The following is a 22,517-nucleotide window of genomic DNA, read 5'->3' as shown; positions in this document are numbered from 1 at the left end:
CTCACATTGCTGAAACTGGATTTTAACACACATCCACAGAGAAATGATGTACTTGAACATGCATAATGTCCCCGCAGTACTTTACAGGTTGTATTTAGTTTATTCAGAATCAAGCCTGTGTGGATAATACACATAGTATTCGAAAGATTTGAAATCTAAGTCCACTTCGTCCTTATCAGTATGCAAATTTAGGCACAGATCTCTCCCCAAATCTAATCAGTTCATCTACTCCCCAGAGGCTGGCAACGCTGTAAATATGAAATGTCTAGCTTATGTAGTTATTCAGTTATCATGTTCACCACAAAGTGAACGTGCATGCAAGTGCAAGCTTCACACAATGTCCTGTATTTTCAAAGTCAGATTCTGTGTTGTTTTTGTGAAATGATTACAACACTATGTTTGTGCTTTAAAGTGAATCGCTTTCTCCATTTCAATCAACAATACAACTACCGTCTTTAATTTTGTGTTGTTACTTCGGTGGAATCACAACTGAAAAGTGCTCCCACAGTAACGGGTCCCATTTATAAAACAGCGCATAGGATTCATACTGACCATATGCATACAAACAAAAACATCAAACAAAACTATTCGTACGCACTCCTGCAAACAGCAAATTCTTTAAAAATCACACACTACCTGAAATTGTGTGCATGTGGATCTGCCTCACATCCTGCCCTTTACACACCCGTGTTCAACCACAAATTGTTGATGCAGAGCACCTCATGAATATTCAAAGAAACAAATAAAGCTCAATAAACATGTACTTATCATGACAGCCAATGGGAAGAGCAGGAAAAGACAGAAACCAAGGTGTCTGTATGTGGTCATAGCAGTGACAAAAAAAAACAATGAATGCAACGAGTGGCAACACTAGGTGTCGAAAACAAGTCCTGAATTAGTTTTATTCCCAACCATTTATAATAACATTTGCACATGGTGCAGTGTGTTGCTTACTGCCCCTTCACACATAATACGAATGTGGTCGAATTGCGCACAAAGCAGGAAACGTATGCATTTTGTGTAAAATCAGAGCTCCCTCTAACGCCTTGTACAGCTGTCAATACAACTATTTGCACACACTAGCGGCTGATTGAATGGGCTCTCACAGGTGTGCCCTGTGAGAGCCCATTCAATCCCTCTCGTGGCATGTGTCCGCCAAATTCCAGCTGACACACATGAACATCCATCACAGCTCGTTTGACATTTAGAAAATGTGTGGCCATTTGCGCTGTCAGCACAAAAACAGTCAGCAGATGATCACTTTCAAGCTAGATATGAAATTTGTCTAAGTTCCCCCACGAGCATGGCTTTGCAAACAGCAACACGCATGTGGTGCATGTGTCTCGCACATGAGCTCTGTTCTACATGACGCAGTGTCTGTCCTGCGGCGCGCTGTCCACAGGACATGCGTGTCGCACCGAACACGTGTGCAGGGCCGGCTGGACAAGCCAGGCCAATAGATGCGGACATAAGAGCGCACTGCTCCATTCAGGCCATTTCATGACTGTACGTCTGTGACCATGGGTCATCTACAGAGGAACAGATGGTTCATACTCGTATTGTCCACTCAATAAGGGATTCAATAAAATGCTGTGTGGTTTTATTTTTAAATATGTTTATCTCCTTGTTGATTTTAGGCATTTTATGCACCTTTTATAGGACAGCGATGGTAGCGCAGTGGTAAAGTTTCTGGCTGGCAACCAGAGCTTTTGTAAATTGCAGGTCCGACTCTCGTGCGTGGCATGTTTTTTTTTCCACAGCAGCTGCGCAATGTGGTTGCACATCACGCAGCTGCTCGCACTGTGTGTCTGACCAAGTGTTCCTCCCGATGTCGGCTCGATGTTTTTGTGGTTCACTCATATGAGCTGTTTTCTCATGATTCGCCCTGATTTGCACTTATTCGTACTATGTGTGAAGGGGCCCTTAGTTTTGACATCACAGTCACTTATGGACATAATTTCAACAAGCTCACCACAAGAACCAGCGTAAAACTTTCCAAACAAAACAATAAGCAGACAATTACATATTGTTATAGTTGTCCCAGAATACTTTGTGCTGCTGTGATATAACCACACTGCTTTCTTTGTGAAGATAAAATCTCTCTGTTGTGTGGGCCGCTGAAGAGGAGGTACTGCTGGCCCACCACCACAAGATGGCGCCCTGCTTGAAGTGCGGGCTTCAAGCACGAGAGGGCGTCGGAGCGACCGGGAGTGACAGCTGTCACTCATCATCCGTACCAGCTGTCACTCATCCACTACACATCACCACCACCATAAAGGCCTGCAACTCCACTTCCCCGCCGAGAAATCAGCTACCATTCAGGTAATTCTCTGCTGAACCTTAATTCGAGCATTAGTCTGATCTCTTTTGCAGCCGTTTTCCTGGGATGGATACCCTGTCTGCTGAGTTGGCGTTTGGTGTGGACTGCGACGGCTTCGCCTCCCACCCCACCCAGATAAGTGGTTATCTCGGGAGCTGCACGAGTGTGTGATTCGGAGGTGGAGGTTCTCCCTCCTAACTAAACATTGACTGTGGGATTACTGAGTGTGCGAACTCACACTCATCAGTACTGTCTCTGTTCTCTGCCAGCAGTACCGGGTCTGACTGCTGAAGACAGTGGCCACCTGGGGCGCAGGGCTTGGCGGCTCCGGTGTTCTTCAGCTCCGTTGGTGGTGGAAGCTGTGTGGGATCCGGCTCTTCTCTCGCCAGACGTCTTCTATCGTCGAGCCTGCCCACACGTCACCTTGTGTATAATTGACATTCCACCATATTGTTATTGTCTGTACTTCGTTGTGCGATTCACAACATTAAATTGTTACTTTTTGGCTTATCCATTGTCCGTTCATTAATGCCCCCTGTTGTGCGTCCGTGTCACGACACTTTCACAACACTCTCCTAATGGAATTAGGCAGCAAAAATGAATTAGGCAGCAAAAATGAATGGGACTTCATACCTTGTCCACATAATGGTAATAATCCAGTCGTCCACCACAAGAATAATTACATTTCAGCTGCGGCTCGAGACAGCGCTGGTGAAGTATTAAACATGCAGTTTGATGTAAGCTCTGAGTCAGCTTATATATTTTACAATAAAGCAGTCCTGCTCACTATCACATATAACAAATGTTAAATTTTGTGTTTATGTGACGTGCTATTAAGTGGAAATGACTGTAGTGGTTATCGCTCACTAGCACATGCCATCATTGTATCTGTAATGCTGCCATTTACATTTTTCCGACAAACTACAGAAAAGCATCTGCTTATATTTGTAGTGGAAGAACTTGGAGAAAAAAAAATCATAACTGGAACTCAACTTCTAAACTACTGAACTTGTATTTTAAGGATTTTGTAATAATCAACACTTGGTCCCAGTCTCTGAGTTTGCTTCCCTACTTTTCTGGTTATCCTAATTTACTTGGTGAAGCCGGAAGGTCCTGAGGTCCATTGATGCTGGTGCTTATCCCTGGACACTGCCTCCTAGCTGTGAGACCAGTCCATTGCAGATTGATTCCCCAGCCAAGGCTGGTACCCATTTACATGCAGAGTCTTGTCTGAGCTCAAGGACACAGACAGGTACCCTAAATCACACTTTTGGAATCGAACCCCAGTCTGTATGTACCGTGCCATAGTTCTGTAGTAGGTCCTGCACAGTGTTGGAATTCTATTACTAAACAACACTTCCAGAAGTTCGCAAAATTGTAGTCCATATGCAGAAGTATTGTTGGAATTTCTAGACTTTTTGTGCATTTTATAAAAATTGTATTCAAACCCTTATCTAAAGCCTGGTTCACACAACAGGATTTTAAAATTATGTGCACTTTTCCAAAACCTGAGAGACCACACACGTGAAGATAAAAAAAAATCATACATCTAACAGGTTTGGTCGTACAGTGTGTGGTGTTCAGCCACATGGTAAAAACAACACCACCACACACGAACAGATTTCACACACAAACATTCCCAGGTCAGACAGGAAATCTTGCAAAATCTCTCGAGATTAAACGTGACTTCAGAGTAAACAAACAGAGATAGTTTGTGGACTATTTACAACAGAGGGAAAAAAAAAAACAATACAAAAAGAAAAAGCATTCTTTAAAAGGAGTGAAGACAGCATGACCACCAGACCTCTGGTAAGCCATAACAGCTGTTTTGATTTTAGATTTTGCTCCGTATGTCTGTCACCTCGCTTTCTGATTGGCTGCACGTCACATTCAGCAGGCTGCGTGCTTGTTTGTGGTCGGGGGACACCACAAACACGGCTATATCGAGCCAAGACAATCCAACATGTTGAATATTCCCGACTTGCGAGTGGAGCACTTCTGGCGTCCTTCCGAGCCGATCAGAGCACTCTTAACACACCACATACGGCAGGAATATCCGATAAGATTATCTTTAGCATCATCACGATTGCCGGGGCGTCCTTAAGATTGTCAGGACGGGAAGATCGGGTCCAACATCAGCTTAATTATCTTGCCGTGTGAACCAGGCTTTACCCCTAAACCAAGAAATTTGCCACGTTGCTATGTAGCTGAGCCATCAGGTTTAGGTAGAGGCTTGTTCTGAATCCGGAAGTGTACAGTACCCTTCCAAAACATGGTAGGCATTTTCTGGAGTGCAAAATCTTTGAGTTTGTCCAAATTTGCATATTGTGCAGAACACATTATTGGGTTTCCAACTCCTTTCCCTCATCTCCTCTTGGTCTGGCATGTCTGTTATTTTTGGCACACAACTTCAACCTTTTTTTATGCCTTTATTATTTACCATCCACTTTTAGTGGATAGAACTTTGTTTAGCCTAGTTTTATTCTGTCATAATGTGGCAATTTTGTCCAATTTAGTCCTAGATTTTTTTTTTTTTTTTTAGCCGCTATTATTGATACGGCCTGCGTGCAAACCATGAATTGCTATTAGTACCCCATGTTTAAAGTAGCTAGTGTCATATTCATGTACAACCCTAACACTAACCTAAACCTTAAGGGCCCATTCGCACTGTGACGTGAAATAGCTGAGGCTGTCCAATGTAGCAGATTCACACAAATAACCTGTGTGTATATGTATATCAGTGATGCCGGTAACGCGTTACTCTAATCTGACCACTTTTTTTAGTAACGAGTAATCTAACGCGTTAATCTTTCCAAATCAGTAATCAGATTAAAGTTACTTCTCCAAGTCACTGTGCGTTACTATTATTTTTGCATTGTGGGTCGATGGCAGCATTAAACTTTATCCGTGGGCAGGAGGTCGGGGTTCGACTGAACTGCCCACTTTAAGCGAGCTGTGAGCTTTTCATCCGCGGTTTTCTACAGCAGCTACAACTCGTCCTCACCTCTTAAAGCACAGTGATAACAGCACACCTGCACTGAGATTTACAAAGACATTTTTATGCTTTTTTTTTTTCTCCTTTATTTAGAATTCTGAGCTGAGCTGCTCCGTATCTGCTGCTAAAAACAGCTGATCCTCCGCGACACGTCAACAACTAACACTATTTTCCACTCAAATGCACCTAAACTCTCTTTCTGAGGACCACATGATGTGAAAACGCAATAAAACTTTCTTACCTGTAAATCTGGTCATGTTTTCTGCATAAATAAATGTTATCCATTCTTTGTGCTCAGACGCCAAAGCAGGGGCGAATCCGGATGGAATGGGGGCGTGGGGCAAGGATGTGCCCCCCACAACACCCCTAGATTAAAGGTCCAGTTTTGAAGTCTTTTTTGTTTACTACAACTACTAATACTACTTATAATAATAATAATTTGGACAAGTAAAATGTGTAGAGAGAATTTAAATGTTAGAAAAATGTTAGAAAGAATTCAATAGTTACATTTATAAACAATGTAGGTTAGAAATGGCAAGTTTTACTGTTACAGTGCTGTCAACAGTTAAATATGAGGTCAAGAAAGATGTCTTTATTTTACTTTTTATAAAACAAGTATTTATTTTCATTGAAGTCAAGAAAGGGTGACTATAAAGTGAGTTTTGGCAAAACAGGTATCATTGTCATGTTGAGGTGGCAGAGGGTTGTTGTCGGCAGCTGGGAAAAGTAACTAAAAAAGTAACTAGTAATCTTAGTTACTTTTCCAATTGAGTAATCAGTAAAGTAACTAAGTTACTTTTTCAAGGAGTAATCAGTAATCAGTAATTGGATTACTTTTTCAAAGTAACTGTGGCAACACTGATGTATGTGTGTGTGTGTGTATATATATATATATATATATATATATATATATATATATATATATATATACACACATATATACACACACACACACAGAGCAAAACTCGCATATAATGGATTCAGGTGGACCAGTGAATTTTGTCCGTTATAATCAAAATCCATTGTATGTATAAAATATACAAAATCCATTATACATATAAAATGGGCAAAATCTGTTATGTGTATGTAATGGATTAGTTACAGCCAGGAGGCGCTGGATGATTTACGGGAAATAACCAGCTCCAGTTAGGCTTACGTATTTCCTTGATTAAAAGCCTGACCTTGAATTGGGACCTGCCTCATTTAATGACCGGGACAAAACTTCATCTGATAAGCACCGGACATTATGTACATTAAAAAGTATTACATTTAGTCAAGTAACTCTTTTTTCTAAATCAGCCGCGGAGTGGTACCTTAAAGCCTGATTTATGCTTCTCCAGCTCCGTAACTCCATGGCCATGCGATGACGTATCCGACTCCGTATAGTGAAGTTGGTCATATTTGCACACTTTTCTTCCAAATGCATTTCCGTGATCGAAATGTAATCAGTGGGCGCACTGCAAATTAAAATATGATGAGAGAGGAAGGAGTGAAAACGTAAAAGTGACCAGTGGTGGGCACAGATAACCAAAAAATTTGCTTCGACAACAGATAATCAGCGAACTGAAAAGTTATCTTTTATAAAGCTAAACAGATAAACCACCCAAAAATTTATTGTAAGGTACAGACAACCGATAACTTCCAGTATTGTCTCCGGTACACTTGCAACTACCAACAAGCTGATTTTGAGCTTGTTACGATAACCACTACAGTTAATTCCACTTAATAACACGTCACACCACGATCGCTTCTTGTAGCATCAAAGGCAACCACAGACCCAAACAATGAGACAGCACTTCTGTCTATGAGCATCCTGCCCACTGCTGAAAGCTACTCAGTAACAGTGTTGCTGTGAGGTGGAGGTCTTGGAAAATAAAGCAGTACTGACTTATGGTTTGGTTTATAAATAAAATTAATACGGATAGAATAACTCCATTAATGTCAATTCTGTCATTTGTACAAAGTAAAAAAAAAAACATATATCTTTTAATCTTGAATAATGCACTAATTCTGAAGTTTTGTAACAAACACAGACAAATGTGAAAGGGATTATGGGTAAAATGTGCCTCCGCTAACACTGACTGGTTGACTCATTCAATGTAAACCAACACGTTAATGTGAGGTGTGTCATGTCGTGTGTTGGTGTTTAAGATAAATGTGCTTTTGTAAAATATGCAATTTTTTAATTCATAAAAAAAGGCATTTTCAAAAAAAAAGCCAAGTTGTAATTAGATAACCATCTGATATAACCGGTGTCAAAATAAACAGAACACTGCCATCTACTGGATGCTCAGTACTAGGGTGAATACGGCCATGAACACTACTGGCCAGTAGATGGCAGTAGAGACAGTGAAAACTTGCCAAAACAAAATTCCAGATAATCCGTGTCTGCTACATTTAAGATGCGTGGAATTTAAGAAACGCAAACTGAATTTCATACATCTTATTTATATTACTCTGGAACAAAGATGACAGGCATTGTTTGACATAAGCAGGACTTTAAATAGCAAACAGGAACCGATTGCAGTGATTCCAGTTGAAAATAATGAGAAGCAACCTGAGCTTCTTCTGGCATTTTTACATAAAACAAACACAATAACAACGTCTACAAACCCAGAGAATATATTCGCGAGAGTTTTAGGCACAATATACAAAGAGTTTAATGCTGTTGTCCGTGTGGAGCCTGATCAGAGTGTCTCTAATGTACTGACATTACCCATAATGCACTGCTGGGCACAGCATCTCCACAATAAAAACTTCAAAATTAGTGCATTACTTTAAAACTAAAACATATATCTGATATTTTCACTTTATAAAACTTCAGATGTGGCGTTAATTTAAATATCTTTACTGAAATTAGTTTGGTTAAAATTTTAACCATAAGTTAAAACTATATGCCTCTGGATGACTTGGGTGATATTGCCAGCGTATCAGTATGGTGTTAAAAGAAATGCCTTTTTCTGTTGTGTGGCCAGTTCTCCTTTGTCTGCAGAGAATAGAGCGGTTTCTTTTAGAATCAGTTCTCCTCAACTCTCCTCTGTTTATAGAGGATAGAACTGGGCATCTACTACAAAATATTTAGCAGGTAGGTACTCAACTGATTTTAGGTTTCATAAATGTTTGTAACTATTCAGCTTTGTTTACCACGTCTGCAAAAATACTTTAGCGGTTTAAAAATTATCGAGAGATAATTAGCCCGATAATGTTTTCAAAGTTATCTGAAAAGCTAAATCTGATAATGAAAACATTATCTTCGATAATTAGCAGTTAGCGGATTAGCAGAACTGTGGCCACCACTGCTAATCACAGTGTTTTGCGGTGTCCATCATTTACCAGGTGCACGTCATGGTAACTGGAGACCTCAGAACCAAATAGCCTCAGTAACAGCGGTACAATACACTCTTGGAGCCACTAAATTGTCGAACTGCTACAAAGCAAAAGGTGTTTTCTGCAGCAGACTTTAAGACAGGCATAAGGGTACATGCCATTCAGTGTTAGACATGATGTTAAAAATGAAAAAAGGAGATTTTTCATAAGTTTAGTGTAGTGGTTCCAAGATCGTAGGGGTTCCAAGATCACTGGTCCAGGGGTCGCGTGGTTCCGAGGTCTCTAGAAACCATGAAACTTACCACAGTGCAGGCAACAAACAGCATTTTGTTAATAGTTACCGGCCTTGCCTCATTTAGGTCCCGTGTCTGAGCAAAGTTTGAAAATATAAACAGACTGCCTTTTAATCACTGAACTACAGTACCGTTGAACTTCATTTTGTACCTCTGTTACTGTGCACGTCCAGACTGATCTGTCCAGTACATGCGAGGGGTTTTCAAAGGAGATCCAAATTTCCCATCTTCAATGCACATCAGCAAACTCAGCATTGTGCAAGCTCGACATTTGGTGACAGCCAATTCTCAAGGTCGGGCATTACCCCAGCACCCTATGGTGGCCATTTTTGATCAGTGAAAACATCACCAAACTCAGTTCAAATACATGTAATTTGGTCATTTTTTTCAAATAGGTCAGACTTGTCAATAAAGTTAATTAATGTACAATGGTTCATGTCAGGTCAGCTTGGTGTATAAATCTCATCATTCCGGGCAATGATACCTATCAGTTGGATGATAGAAGCAAGCTAGAGGTACGAATTCTCGCCTTCCGATTTGCCACGTCCCCGGAAGTGACGTGGCGCCAACCGAGAGAATATCTTAGCTCAACTTTCGCTGTTGGGTGGGGGCATTGATAGCACACTCCGTGGAGCAGTAATGTAGCTTGACAACAGTTAATTGTCAAATGAACGTTTGAGGAACATAACATAGCCTATATAAAACTCAACGTAACTCTGTCACTTGTTACTGGGGCATCATTGAGACAGGTTCTACACGTCTTCATAGTTCTTCTTGCTCATGGGATCCAGAGGAGGTGGCATGTCCACTCAAACCTCCAACGCTGGCTTGTGGTGGCCGGTGGAGCAGCAGCGACATACAAGTGACATAGAGGTAGAGTTGCTTAACTCTTGCTGGTGTTTTAGCATGAATGTCAAAGATTTTAAGCATGTTGAAAATTTTTGTGGGACCGCAAAGAACATCAGAGTTGCCCGAACATTCCTCTGTCTTATGGTGAAAGCACCATAACCCATAGTTTTGAGCTTGAAATTTATCATTTGCCTCCTGTACATCTTCAACGCTGTGGTTTCTCTTTATCTGGTGATAATCACTGTGGTTTCTCTTTGGAAGAGGTGGCATAGCACTTTGTTTTATTCTTTCCGAGGTCTGTTTGTGTTGCATTAAGCATGAAGAACATGTCAGATTTAACTCACTGTGACTAAATCTACAACAGATGTATCTCCTCTTGGCTCCATCCTGGGAACACTGGTTGTTGACGTTTTTCGTTTGAGTTTTTATTTTTGCAGAACGTCACCCTCAGTTCAAAGAGATCGCTTTAATTTCGCCTTCCCACCTGCAGTAATTATGCAACCCTGAGGTGGGCCGAGGTGCCCACTCACGCTGCCACCATCAGCGCACACCTGCGTGCACGCACACGTGGTGAAGGGCGGGAAGCTGCTGCATGAAGAACGCGTCAAACTCAAATCTGAATTCTTATCATCGCGTTAGAGCCGAACTGTGTGCAGCTGCTCACGCTGCACTGCCCTCTCTCTCACTCTCCAAGCGCGCGCACGCCTCCCCCTCACGCGGTGGCGCGCGCCCACGCCGCACCGGAGAGTCCTGAGCGGTGATCGCTGCCTGCCGTGCCCGTGGATGTTTGCGCAGAGGACACCAGACTCCGCACCTGATCCCCCAATCGCTCCTCCGCGGCTGGGCGCGCACCTCCGCCAGAGGAGCGCGCGCGCGCACTGAGGCGGCTCGAGCTTGATGGCACGGCTGTTTGGCACAGCCGAGGAAAGTTACGCTGCGTCGGGAAGCATAGGCGAAAACTTGACGAGCTCTCATTAATCACGTCAGGTTTTTAAGAATGAAGGCAGGTGAGTCACCACGCGCGTGAGGGGCGCGCACGGCCCCCGCTGATCTCCAGGTATTTGGGAAGGAGGACGCGGACGGAGTCGTGATCTGTGCAGCGGATTTTGCGCTACGGAGGACGGAACGGAACGGACTGATGAACCAACATGGGTAAGTAGGCGGGTGCACGCTTCATTTGGAAACAGAGGGGAAAAAACAACAAAAAATATGTCTGTTCATAATTTAACCTTCAAGAACAAAAAGATGCGTGAACAAAATTCCCTGAAATCCTTCGCCGGTTGTTCCTGCGCATACTTGAGTTCCATTTTCTACAAATCTTTCCTGCAGATTGTTGCAGAGCAGTGACATCACAGAGGTTTCTGTGTGGGATTTCTGAATTTTAAAAGAATCTCTGCAGAGAGCAAAAGGACAGAAAACACTCACCTGTCCTCAGTCCAGAGCCACACAGGGACAGGCTTTACCCCACTCACCATCTCCAGCAGGTTAAACGGCGACTTGTGCGTCTCCAGGTGCCTCCTCTGCGTTTCTTTTAATGCTTTGACATTTTTTGACTCCATTCATCCCACATTGTCCATCACCTCCACCATCTCGCCAGCAATAGGTGCTAAATTCACCATCCAGCCTTCCAAGTTGCATTAAATGAAGCCTCAAGTCTGATTCTTAACAGTCCTCCCCAGACAGCTCTGAGGAGATTCTGTCCAGCTGCTTTGATTTTTGTGTGTGTGTGGAAGTTTTGCTGCAGAGTGAAGCCATTGTTCATCCACTCACAGCTGAATGTGATGTTTGACAGCAGGTCTTGTGCACAGACACCTTTGCACGCTGTGATTGTTCTTCTTGTCTTCCGGCTGGAATTATGCTGTTGATTTATCATTACACCTTTTAAAAATCCCCCAAATTACCTGACAGGAGTGACAGGCTGCATGTACCAGTAATGAGCACCTGTCTCCAGCAAATCGCCCAGTTCTCTATTAATTATCGCATCACAAATTAACACGATACTCCTGACTGATCCTCTTCACCCTCCCTTCAAAGTAAATCCATTTTGCGTCTTTCACATTTTTCCCTCACGGAGGCAAATTAATTGATGAAGTTGGGTTTCTTTGGCTGGTGTTTTTTCTCTGATTGTCATCAAAATAATGAAAATAGCCATTCTGCTTTGCTGTGGGGGATTTGTTGCTTTTTCTCTGTGTTCATTGAGTTTTTTTCTCTGCTTTTTGAGTTCTTATTTGCACACATGAAAAATTTAAAAATGCTGCATGATGGAGATGGACAGTTAATGTATTTTTTCGACAATTTATCATAGTTGTTGAATTAAAAATGACATCTGTTTAATTGGTAATGAATATAACGGCTGCAGCACTGCTGGACATCGGGATATGATTTGTTTACTGTAATCTTCAGAAGCATTGATGCAATGATTCGTCAACTAGAAAGGCACTCAGAGTTGATACTTGAGCCAAGTCCCCAAACCATTAATCACTGATCATATTTTAGTCATAATTATCTGCCAGTTGAGGAAGGACAAAAGTTATGATGACTGTCTAATTTAAGGGATGGTCATCGAGTTGGAAGATTTAAGTCTGGTTGTGATTCAGATTTTTCCTTTTCTTCCATTATAGTGCAGCAGATAACTGAAAAAAATGCTTCAAATGGTGATGCAAGCACCAAATTTGGCACACATACTCCTTAGACACTACTCTTTAAAAAATGTCGGGTACCCACGTGAACTTTCAATAGGCGGCCAAGAAGGGGTCAATTGAAGTATTACACAGGAGTCAAAATTTAAAAATGCTCCAGTCATATTGAAAGGTATTCCATATTATATCATAAAGATTCCAAAAAGGTATAGTTTGGACTATCTGTGACTGAATGTTATGGGGTAAAAACAGCAAGAACACTGAGAAAGGTCAGTTTCAGTTTGTACAGGGGTCAAAAGTTAAAGTTGCTCCAGTTTTGGTAAAAAGTGGTGCAAATTACTGGTTGAGCTAATAGGATTAATAAGTGGAATAGGTTTGACTGTGTTGCGTGCTTGATTTGCAAATTAAAGGTTAAACAATATCAGCATCCATTCGATTCTATGACGTGACATATGCTACCCTGTAACATGATAACTAAGCATGATACATGATGCAAACTATTCCTTTTTAAAACCGTATTCATCCAACTAATAATTTGCATCACGTTTTACCAAAATTGGAGCAACTTTAACTTTTGACCCCTGTACAAATTGAAATTGACCTTTGTCACTGTTCTTGCTGTTTTTACCCCATAACTCCGGAACATTCATTCACAGATAGTCCAAACTATACCTTTTTGGAATCTTTATGATCAGACAAATAATATGGAATACCTTTCAATATGATTGGAGCATTTTTAAATTTTGACCCCTATGTAATACTTCAATTGACCCCTTCTTGGCCGCCTATTGAAAGTTCACGTGGGTACCCGGCATTTTTAAAAGAGTAATGTCTAAGGAGTATGTGTGCCAAATTTGGTGCTTGCATCACCATCTGAAGGATCCCTCAATAAATATTCACTTATCTGCTGCACTATTAATGGCATTCCAGTACTCAAATCTGGTCTTGAGACCACTTTTTCACTGACTAAGTCTGATCTCTGAATTGAAACCAATTGTACTCTATTTTGACTCGCTCACACTAGAATAAATATACACATTATTTAAAACATTATTGCAATATTAATAGTTATTAACAGCAGCAGTGCTCTTGCCTCCCAACAAGAAGGTCTACTTAAAATTTCTGAGTGTCCTTTCCACATCTGGAGTAGTATTCATGGGCGTGTCTGATATAAGAGTTGTGCCAAATCAATATGCAGATCCATACCTGAGCAGCTAAAAGAGTTGCACGTTATGCAGTCAGTTATCTAAATTCTTCTGATACTCGACTAAGTTGTTGATTAAGCAAAAACAAAGTTAACTTTTCATGTGTCTAGTTTGTCAAACGTGACTGTTTGTTAGAGGTACGTGATGCATCGTATGCTGTGATAATAGTGTCTCGAAGCATGTATCAAATCCTGTTTTGTTTTTTTTGTTTTTTTTTCTTTTTTGGAGTATCATTTAGAGCTGCAGCGATTATATCAACTTGTAAATTAATCATCAACTATTTTAGCAGTCGATTGTATTAAGTCTTCAACTGTTCAAGTTCTCTGATTCAAGCTTTTTAGATGTGAACTTTTTCTGGTTTATTATACTACCACCTTCTGTCTGGCAATGAATGGATTGAAATAAATGGGCTCCGTGAAACATTTTTCCCCATTTTCTGGCATTTTATGTCCCTAACATCTAATCGATTAATTGGGTAATAGTTGATTATGAAAATCATACTTAGTTGCAACCATAGTATCGTGATTAGGGGTGTGAATCTTTCAGTATCTTACAAGTCAAATCGATTTCGATTCATGGGGTCACGGTTCGATGCAAAAACAATTTTTGAGTCTAAATCATTTCAGTACTTACAGCTGCTAATTTCAGGATCTAGTCAAGTCTGCTGCGGTGAACTAAGAAAGCTGCATTGTTTGCAACATAAATCTGACGTTTTGTGTTCCAAGACGCTGTAGGGGTGCAAGTCTTTTGAAATGAAACGGGAGTTTGTTTTGTAAAAGTGATGCAGTGTGCTCTGGGTGGCTGCTAGTGTTGATCACTGTGGCTGCTCCAGTTCTTTCAAGTCGTGGTGATGACATGCTAAATGCACATGCTAAATTTTTTGTGTTTCTGAAATGCTTGACCTTCATTTTACACAGCTTGAATATTGAGTTGGTTGTTCCGTGCATCCAGAAAGTATTCACAGCACTTCGTTTTTTTTTTTCCCCACATTTCGTTATGTTACAGCCTTATTCCAAAATGGATGAAATTTATTTTTTTCCTCAAAATTCTACACACAATACCCCATAATAACAATGTGGGAAAAAAAGGGGTTTTGAGATTTTTGCAGATTTATTAAAAATAAAAAACTAAGAACCCATGTGTACATAAGTATATTCACAGCCTTTGCCACAAAATTGAGCTCAGGTGCATCCTGTTTCCACTGATCATCCTTGAGATGTTTCTACAGCTTAGTTGGAGTCCACCTGGGGTAAATTCAGTTAATCGGACATTATTTGGAAAGGTACACACCTGTCTACATGCAGTATAAAGTCCCACAGTTGACAGTGCATGTCAGAGCACAAACCACATGAAGTCAAAGGAATTGTCTGCAGACCTCTGTGACAGGATTGTCTCAAGTCACAAATCTGGGAAAGGGTACAGAAACATTTCTGGTGCTTTGAAGGTCAGAATGAGCACAGTGACCTCCATTAACCTCTAAATGGTAGAAGTCTGGATCCACCAGGACTCTTCCTAGAGCTGTCCGCCCGTCTAAAGTGAGCAATCTGGATAGAATGGCCTTAGTCAGGGAGATGAACAAGAACCCAATGGTCACTCTGTTAGAGCTCCAGCATTCCTCTGTGGAGAGAGGAGAACCTTCCAGAGGGACAACCATCTTTGCAACAATCCACCAATCAGGCCTGTATGGTAGAGTGGCCAGATGGAAGTGACTCCTGAGTAAAAGGCACATGGCAGCCCACCTGGCTTTTGCCAAAAAGCACCTGAAGAACTCTTGGACCATGAGAAACAAAATTCTCTGGTCTGATGAGACAAAGATTGAACTCTGTGCTGTAAATGCCAGGTGTCATGTTTGGTGAAAACCAGGCACCATCCCTACAGTGAAGCATGATGGTGGCAACATCATGCTGTGGGGATGTTTTTCAGCGGCAGGAACCGGGAGACTAGTCAGGATTGAGAGAAAGATAAATGCAGCAATATACAGAGACATCATGGATCAAAACCTGCTCCAGAGCGCTCTTGACCTCAGACTGGGGTGAGGGTTCATCTTTCAGCAGGACAGTGACCCTAAGCACACAGCCAAGATATCAGAGGAGTGGCTTCACGACAACTCTGTGAATGTCCTTGAGTGGCCCAACCAGAGCCCAGACCTGAATCTGATCGAACATCTCTGGAGAGCTCTGAAAATGGCTGTGCTCCCCATCCAACCTGCTGTAGCTTGAGAGGTGCTGCAAAGGGGAATAAGCAGAACTGTCCAAAGATAGGTGCACCAAGCTTGTGACATCATATTCAAGAAGACTTGAGGCTGTAATTGCTGCCAAAGGTGCATCAACAAAGTATTGAGTAAAGGGAGTGAATACTTATGTACACGTGATTTCTTAGTCTTTATTTTTAATAAATTTGTAAGAAAATAAAACTTTTTTTCATGTTGTTATTATGGGGTGTTAGTGAGTAGAATTTTGAGGGGAAAAATGAATTTACTCCATTTTATAATACATCTATAACATAACAATGTGAAAAAGTGAAGCTCTGTGAATACTTTCCGAATGCACTCTATCAAGTTCCATTTTATCCAGGGCATTATTGAATCCAGAGTGTGCCCAAATGCTCGCTTTTAATGTTGGAGTGGGTTGAACTTCTTGCATTTGCTAGTCCTCCACGCTAAAGATGAGCCAAGCTAATTCGCTAATGTAGTGCGAACTCTTGTATGGGAGCTGAGAGGAATGTTGGACAGAAACTAACATCAGTGAAGAAAAATAGACTGAAACCTAAGTTATTTTAAAGTTTTATTATTTATTTATTTTTTCTTTAACTTTTGAATCCTTGAGGATAAGAATCGGGATTCTGACGTAAACAGGTTTTTCTCCCCCACACACCTAAATGTGATTCCATTAAAAGTAGACACCTCCCTGGAAAAAGTAACCTCTTGAAGAAGCATACAAGATGATTGTAAGTGGGAAATGGATCATGTCCAGAATTCCAGTTTATACGTACGAATGGTTTATGATGAATGTAAAACATCAGCACCAATCACATTTTTGCATAATTATAAGCGTATTGTGATGGTGCATCGACTGGTGGAGCTCACGTATCTTATATCCCTGCTGTTTATATGACAAATTTACGTACCTTTATGTTTTGGACATAGTTGGTCAGACAGAGCTTTTGTAGATGTCACCTTGGCAACAAAGAAATTGTGATGGTTTGAAAAATAGAACAGTGAGACGTAAACTATGAGGAGTCTTAATAGAGTCTGTGCGTGTGCAACGGCTCATAAAACACCACTTTGTAATGCACAAAAATAGATATAAATAAATTGCTGGCTCTGTCCAATTTTGCAGCGGATTGTGTTCTAAAAGAAACGATTTATGAGTGTGTATTTATGTTTGTGAGTAAACTTGCTTTTTCTATCACCTCAAAAATTCTTTCAGCGTCTGCAGACCTCTTATCCACCTGAACGAAATCGAAGAATCTTCTTATTCTGCTGCTTAGAGAAGTCGATAGAAGCAGCGGCAGCTTTGCTTCTTACAAAAGGCGAGATTGTACCAGGCCAGGAGAGTAAATTACCCTGCGGTGGCAATTAATGTAATGTCATTTATTTATTTATTTTTAAATGAATAACAAACACAGACAACCTCGTACTAATGGGCTCAACACTGATGGGCTGCAGTGGAGTAGTTTTGAGTTTTAAGATTTGCACTTTATATCTCTCCCCACTGATCTCCTCCTCCACTGCTTTCCACAATATCACATACGACTCGAATTGATAAATGTTGATTTTTAAGCTGTTTTGAAAGGAAAAACTGTAATTAATGTGGAGCCTGATGGCGGCCTGTCTGACTGAACGCTCATCTGCTGTAGTATTAAAAACTGCTTTGGCAAGACCGGGGAGCATTGGTGCTTCAACAACCTTCAATTTATTCAATAATCCACTCGTTTTTCAGAGCAGACAGACAGTAATTGGTCCACAGAGAACATTTCTGGAAAACCTAAGCAGAGATTGTCTAAAGAAAGTAACCTGTGGATGTGTGTGGGTCCCACCTTCTCCTAATCTAAAAAAAGAGAGTCTAGGTAATTTGAATACCTTGGTGATATTCACAGGCATGGTGCAAAACGCTACCTTTTCGTGTAGCTCCAGCACTGACAGGGAACATGTGCATCTTTCTGGTCACCTTTTATAAAGTCATTTTCAGAAAGTGCCCAGTGTTAATTAAAGTAAATATTTCTAATTCAAGCACAACATCTACTGATAATGGCAACAAGCTGCTGATGACTGGGAGCTGGCTGCTTCCACAAGTCTCCACACGGCACCGTGGCAGCTTTGGCGCCTGAGACACACAGAGAAAGTAATTGGGTTTTTGAAAGAAGAGCTTGCTTAATAGTACTGATAACTTATTACTACCAAGTTGCTGATGTTAATATCAAATGTCAAGAAACATAGGCAACCTTCTGAACACAAGAACCCCGCCTAATTGCTTTATTTAATAATATACGAGGTCTGTCAATAAAGTATAGGTCCTTTTTATTTTTTTCAAAAACTATATGGATTTCATTCATAGGTTTTTACGTCAGACATGCTTGAACCCTCGTGCGCATGCTTGAGTTTTTCCACGCCTGTCGGTGACGTCATTCGCCTGTGAGCACTCCTTGTGGGAGGAGTCGTCCAGCCCCTTGTCGGAATTCCTTTGTCTGAGAAGTTGCTGAGAGACTGGCGCTTTGTTTGATCAAAATTTTTTCTAAACCTGTGAGGCACATCGAAGTGGACACGGTTCGAAAAATTAAGCTGGTTTTCGGTGAAAATTTTAACGGCTGATGAGAGATTTTGAGGTGATACTGTCGCTTTAAGGACTTCCCATGGAGCGGGACGTCGCACAGCGCTCCCAGGTGCCGTCGTCAGCCTGTTTCAAGCTGAAAACCTCCACATTTCAGGCTCTATTGATCCAGGACGTCGTGAGAGAACAGAGAAGTTTCAGAAGAAGTTTGTTTCAGCATTTTATCTGGATATTCCACTGTTAAAGGAGATTTTTTTTAATGAAAGACGTGCGGACGGGTCTGCGCGTCGGGACACAGCCGGCGCGGTGTGGCGGCACAGGAAAAACACCTCCGTGTTGATAACCATTTGTAAAATCCAGGCGGCTTTTGATGGCTTTCAGTGGAGTGAGTAGCATTTTATCCGGATATTCCACTATTAAAGGAGATTTTTTAATGAAAGATGTGCGGACGGATTGGCACGTCGGCTCGCAGCCGCTGCGATGCTCCGCCACAGGAAAAACACCTCTGTTGGAAGCCTTAAGGACAAGTTGGAACATGCCCAGCTGTTAAACAATTTCTCAGATACTCACTTTTGGAGGATTCTGTCCCACACAGCTGGCATGGCTTGGCTCAAGGCTGACTGGCACACTCCTGACCTATCGGCCAGCTCCCACTGCTGTTGCCAGGAAGCCCAGCATGGTCAGCACCTGTGTGGACACAGACAGCCCCTGGCTCCTTGCTGTATTGGGCTCTGGGCCGGCCGTAGTTCTACGCCCAACTCCAGTAACAGTGGTCTTGGTAATCAAAATTGGCTCATGAGCCAATTATCGTCATTTGCAAGTAAATCCTCACCTTCCTTGAATACACGCTCACATCAGATTGCACCGTTTGCACTGTCCTCTGATGCTAATGCAGTTATTGTTAATACTGTTTTACGCATCACTTTGAGCATGCTTTTATATCAACTAGGGCTGAAACGATTAGTCGAGTAACTCGAAAAATGTGATTACAAAAATGTTCAAGGCAAATTCTGTGCCTCAAAGCTCCATTTAACGTTGTAATACATATGCCAGGCCTGTGTGTGGCGCAGTCACATCCCCAGAAACAAAACAGAAGAAGACTAGAGCATGTGCATAAGCTGTGTAAGAGCTAATTATTTTACCACCAAAAGCTACAGCTTTCCAACGTGACACACAGAGTAAAATAAAGCCTTTTATGAGAAAGAGGGTCCACGCTGATTATCTGAAATGGCTTACTGCGCATTTAAAGTGAAGCAGTGTGTTTGTCTTTTTAAGAAACACACAGTTTGGTCTGCTCACTGCGCTCCGCTCTACGTGGACTTTAAGTCAAGTTTTCATCGACAGGGCACAGAGCGGATTTATCAGTGTGGCTTTTGTGGAAAAGCTACACTCCGTAGACCAGTTTTTCAGAGGCCGTGCTCACGTTCACACGCAGACTGGCTGACTGAGGATTACACTGACCGCCTGCGCTTACGGTCTGGTGTCAGGGAACTGCTGAGCGTCTGCCACCTGGAAAGATCCAAAACTTGTAAAGATGTGAAAAAATAAATAATTACCCTAGAAAACAGAAAGGGATACACTAATTTGACAATCTGTGTGGTGGTGCTGCGACATTGTGCCATTGCTTAAGCCTGGTTCACAGGACAGGATTTTAAAATTATCTTTAGGTTTCCAAAACCTGAGAGACCACACACGTGAAGATAAAAAAATCATAGCTCTGACAGGTTTGGTCGTACAGTGTGTGGTGTTCAGCCACACGGTAAGGACAGTAACACCACACACGAACAGATTTCACACACCAACATTCTCAGGTCAGACAGGAAATCTCGCAAAATCTCTCCAGATTAAACGTGACTTCAGAGTAAACAAACAGAGGTACTTTGTGGACTATTTAAAACAGAGGGGAAAAAAACAATACAAAAAGAAAAAGAAAAGGCGTTCTTTAAAGGCGTGGATACAGTGCGACCACCAGACTTTCTGGTAAGTCAGAACAGCTGTTTTGATTTTATTTTCGGCTCCGTGTGTCCTTCACCTTGCTTTCTGATTGGCTGCATGTCACATTCAGCAGGCTGTGTGCACCTTTGGTCGGAGGACACAGCACGCTGCGATATCGGGCCAAAAAAATCCAACATGTTGAATATCCCCGATTTGCAATCAGAGCGCTCCTGACGCCCTTCCGAGCAGATCAGAGCGCTCTTAACACACCACACACGGCAAGAATATCTGATAAGATTATCTTTAGCGTCATCGCGATTGTCGGGGCATCCTTAAGATTGTCGGAAGGGGAAGATCGGGTCCCATATCGGCCTAATTATCCTGCTGTGTGAACCCAGCCTTAGGGAGAGCCCTGGACTATTGATGTTGTTTAAAAATGCAAAAGTACTTTTTATCTTATTAATCATCAGAATAAATGATAGAATACTCGATTACTAAAATAATTGATACCTGCAGCCCTAATATCCACCCATATACTGACTATTGGCAGCACGGTGGATTAGTGGTTAGTACTGTGCCTCACAGCAAGAAGGTCATGGGTTTGATTCCCACCTGTGGCCTTTCTGTGTGGAGTTCACATGATCTCTCCATGTTTGCGTGGGTTTCCTTTGGGTGCTCCGGCTTCAACCCACATTTAAAGATATGCAGGTTAGGTGAATTGGAAACTTTATAATTGTCCAGGTCTCCCTTTCAAAAGAGGTCTCTATCTCAATGGGACTAACCTGGTTAAATAAAAGTTAAATTAAAATATTATTGGAAACACGAGGGTGTGTTGATTGTTCAAAAGTTTGTCTTTGGTGTGCACATTATTCTGTGTTCTTGTTTTCACACTATTAAGTTTCCCAGCATCACCTCTACGTGTCAGCAGTGGAACAATAGCTGTAGAAACGTGCCTATCCCAGCCATGAACTTGGCATGGAGCACCTCACATTTCCATGGTCATTTCACTTTTGATTAATCTGAAAGTTAGTGTGGAGACGGATGTACGCCACGTTTTTGTGCATACGCACCCTTTGTACACAAGGCCCCTGTTCATTAGGCATGAGCAGTACACTAGTGTCATATACGCAATACAGTCAACACTGTGATAAGTCAGCACCCCCCCCCCCCCATAATAGTCTAGAACCCCTTTTCTGCTGTGGCTTGTTAAAGCCTTTACACCCCTATTCCACAAAGTACCGTTTCTACTACTATTGCCCACAATTCCAAAGTGCAAAAACGGGATGAAATGACTTAGACCAGCTTGGCTCCTAACAGGCTGTCTTATAAAGTGCAGACCTGGCAACCTGCCTGAAAACGAAGGTAACAAGCTGTGCCCTGTGCCAAAACTGCAACAAACGCTGCTTCGGCTTCAATGTTTTACCCCAATGGAGCATGATCAAACAAGTTTCAAGCCATAGTCACTATGAGTCCCCCTTTCAAAGATGTTTGAACGTGATTGAAACTGTTAAGACTATGGCCACTGGGAAGTGACCGCGCACGAGTGACAATTTTGTGAAATTTTTGAACAGTTCGAAAACTTGACCTCGATTTTAAATCTGGTGCCGATGATAGCTGTAACTACTACGTGTACCGAGTTTGTTCAAGATTGACAAAAGTGGATCAAGAAGTTACTATGATGCTTCAAAACGTGCCCCGATTTGCTCTTCAGGATGAGACTGGAAGGAATGGTGCTGTGTGGTATAGCCCTCTAATGATGATTAATTAAACACAGGCACAGATGTTTTAAACAAACTACGTATAAAATATTTTTTTGATTCATGATGCTTTTCATCCAGGTCTTAACTTTGGAAGGAGTACACTTGAAAATGAAAATAGTCCAGGTTAAACTCTTGCTGAAACAAGATGCTTATTAAAGGAGTCATATAGTGAGGTGGTTTTCAACCCTGGTCCTTAAATACCAGCTAACCTGCACATTTTTATCTGCTCTGCCACAGGCTGATTAGTGCTACGTTCAGAACCCTCAGAAGTTTGGAAAGACCAGACATAACAAAAAATCCCTACTTCGCATTCATGAGATTACCTTGGAGACATTTGCACAAAAATTAGAGGCAGTTCTGATCATCTAAATATGAGCCAGCAATCAAATGATTGTCTGAGCACTTATCTCTCACTGTTAAAAAAA

At 41.7% G+C, this 22,517-nt stretch overlaps 1 protein-coding gene across 2 annotated transcripts in view; it reads left to right on the top strand.

Moving 5' to 3' along the window:
- The first annotated feature begins 10,758 nt into the window (after positions 1 to 10,758).
- lrrtm4l1 (leucine rich repeat transmembrane neuronal 4 like 1) overlaps positions 10,759 to 22,517 on the top strand; it is a 184,264-nt gene continuing 172,505 nt past the window's right edge. For both annotated transcript variants that reach the window (XR_004565981.1, XM_034192046.1), the window contains exon 1: positions 10,759 to 10,936. Coding sequence is in view for 1 of the 2 variants with exons in the window: in XM_034192046.1 (XP_034047937.1) it covers positions 10,933 to 10,936 (4 nt within the window). In the remaining variant the exon portion in view is untranslated. The remainder of the gene's footprint in view (positions 10,937 to 22,517) is intronic.

Source organism: Thalassophryne amazonica, chromosome 17, assembly GCF_902500255.1.
Source record: "Thalassophryne amazonica chromosome 17, fThaAma1.1, whole genome shotgun sequence".
In the NCBI taxonomy this organism is placed as follows: domain Eukaryota; kingdom Metazoa; phylum Chordata; class Actinopteri; order Batrachoidiformes; family Batrachoididae; genus Thalassophryne; species Thalassophryne amazonica.
Note: the sequence above shows the minus strand (reverse complement) of the source record. Positions and strands in the feature narration are given on the sequence as shown.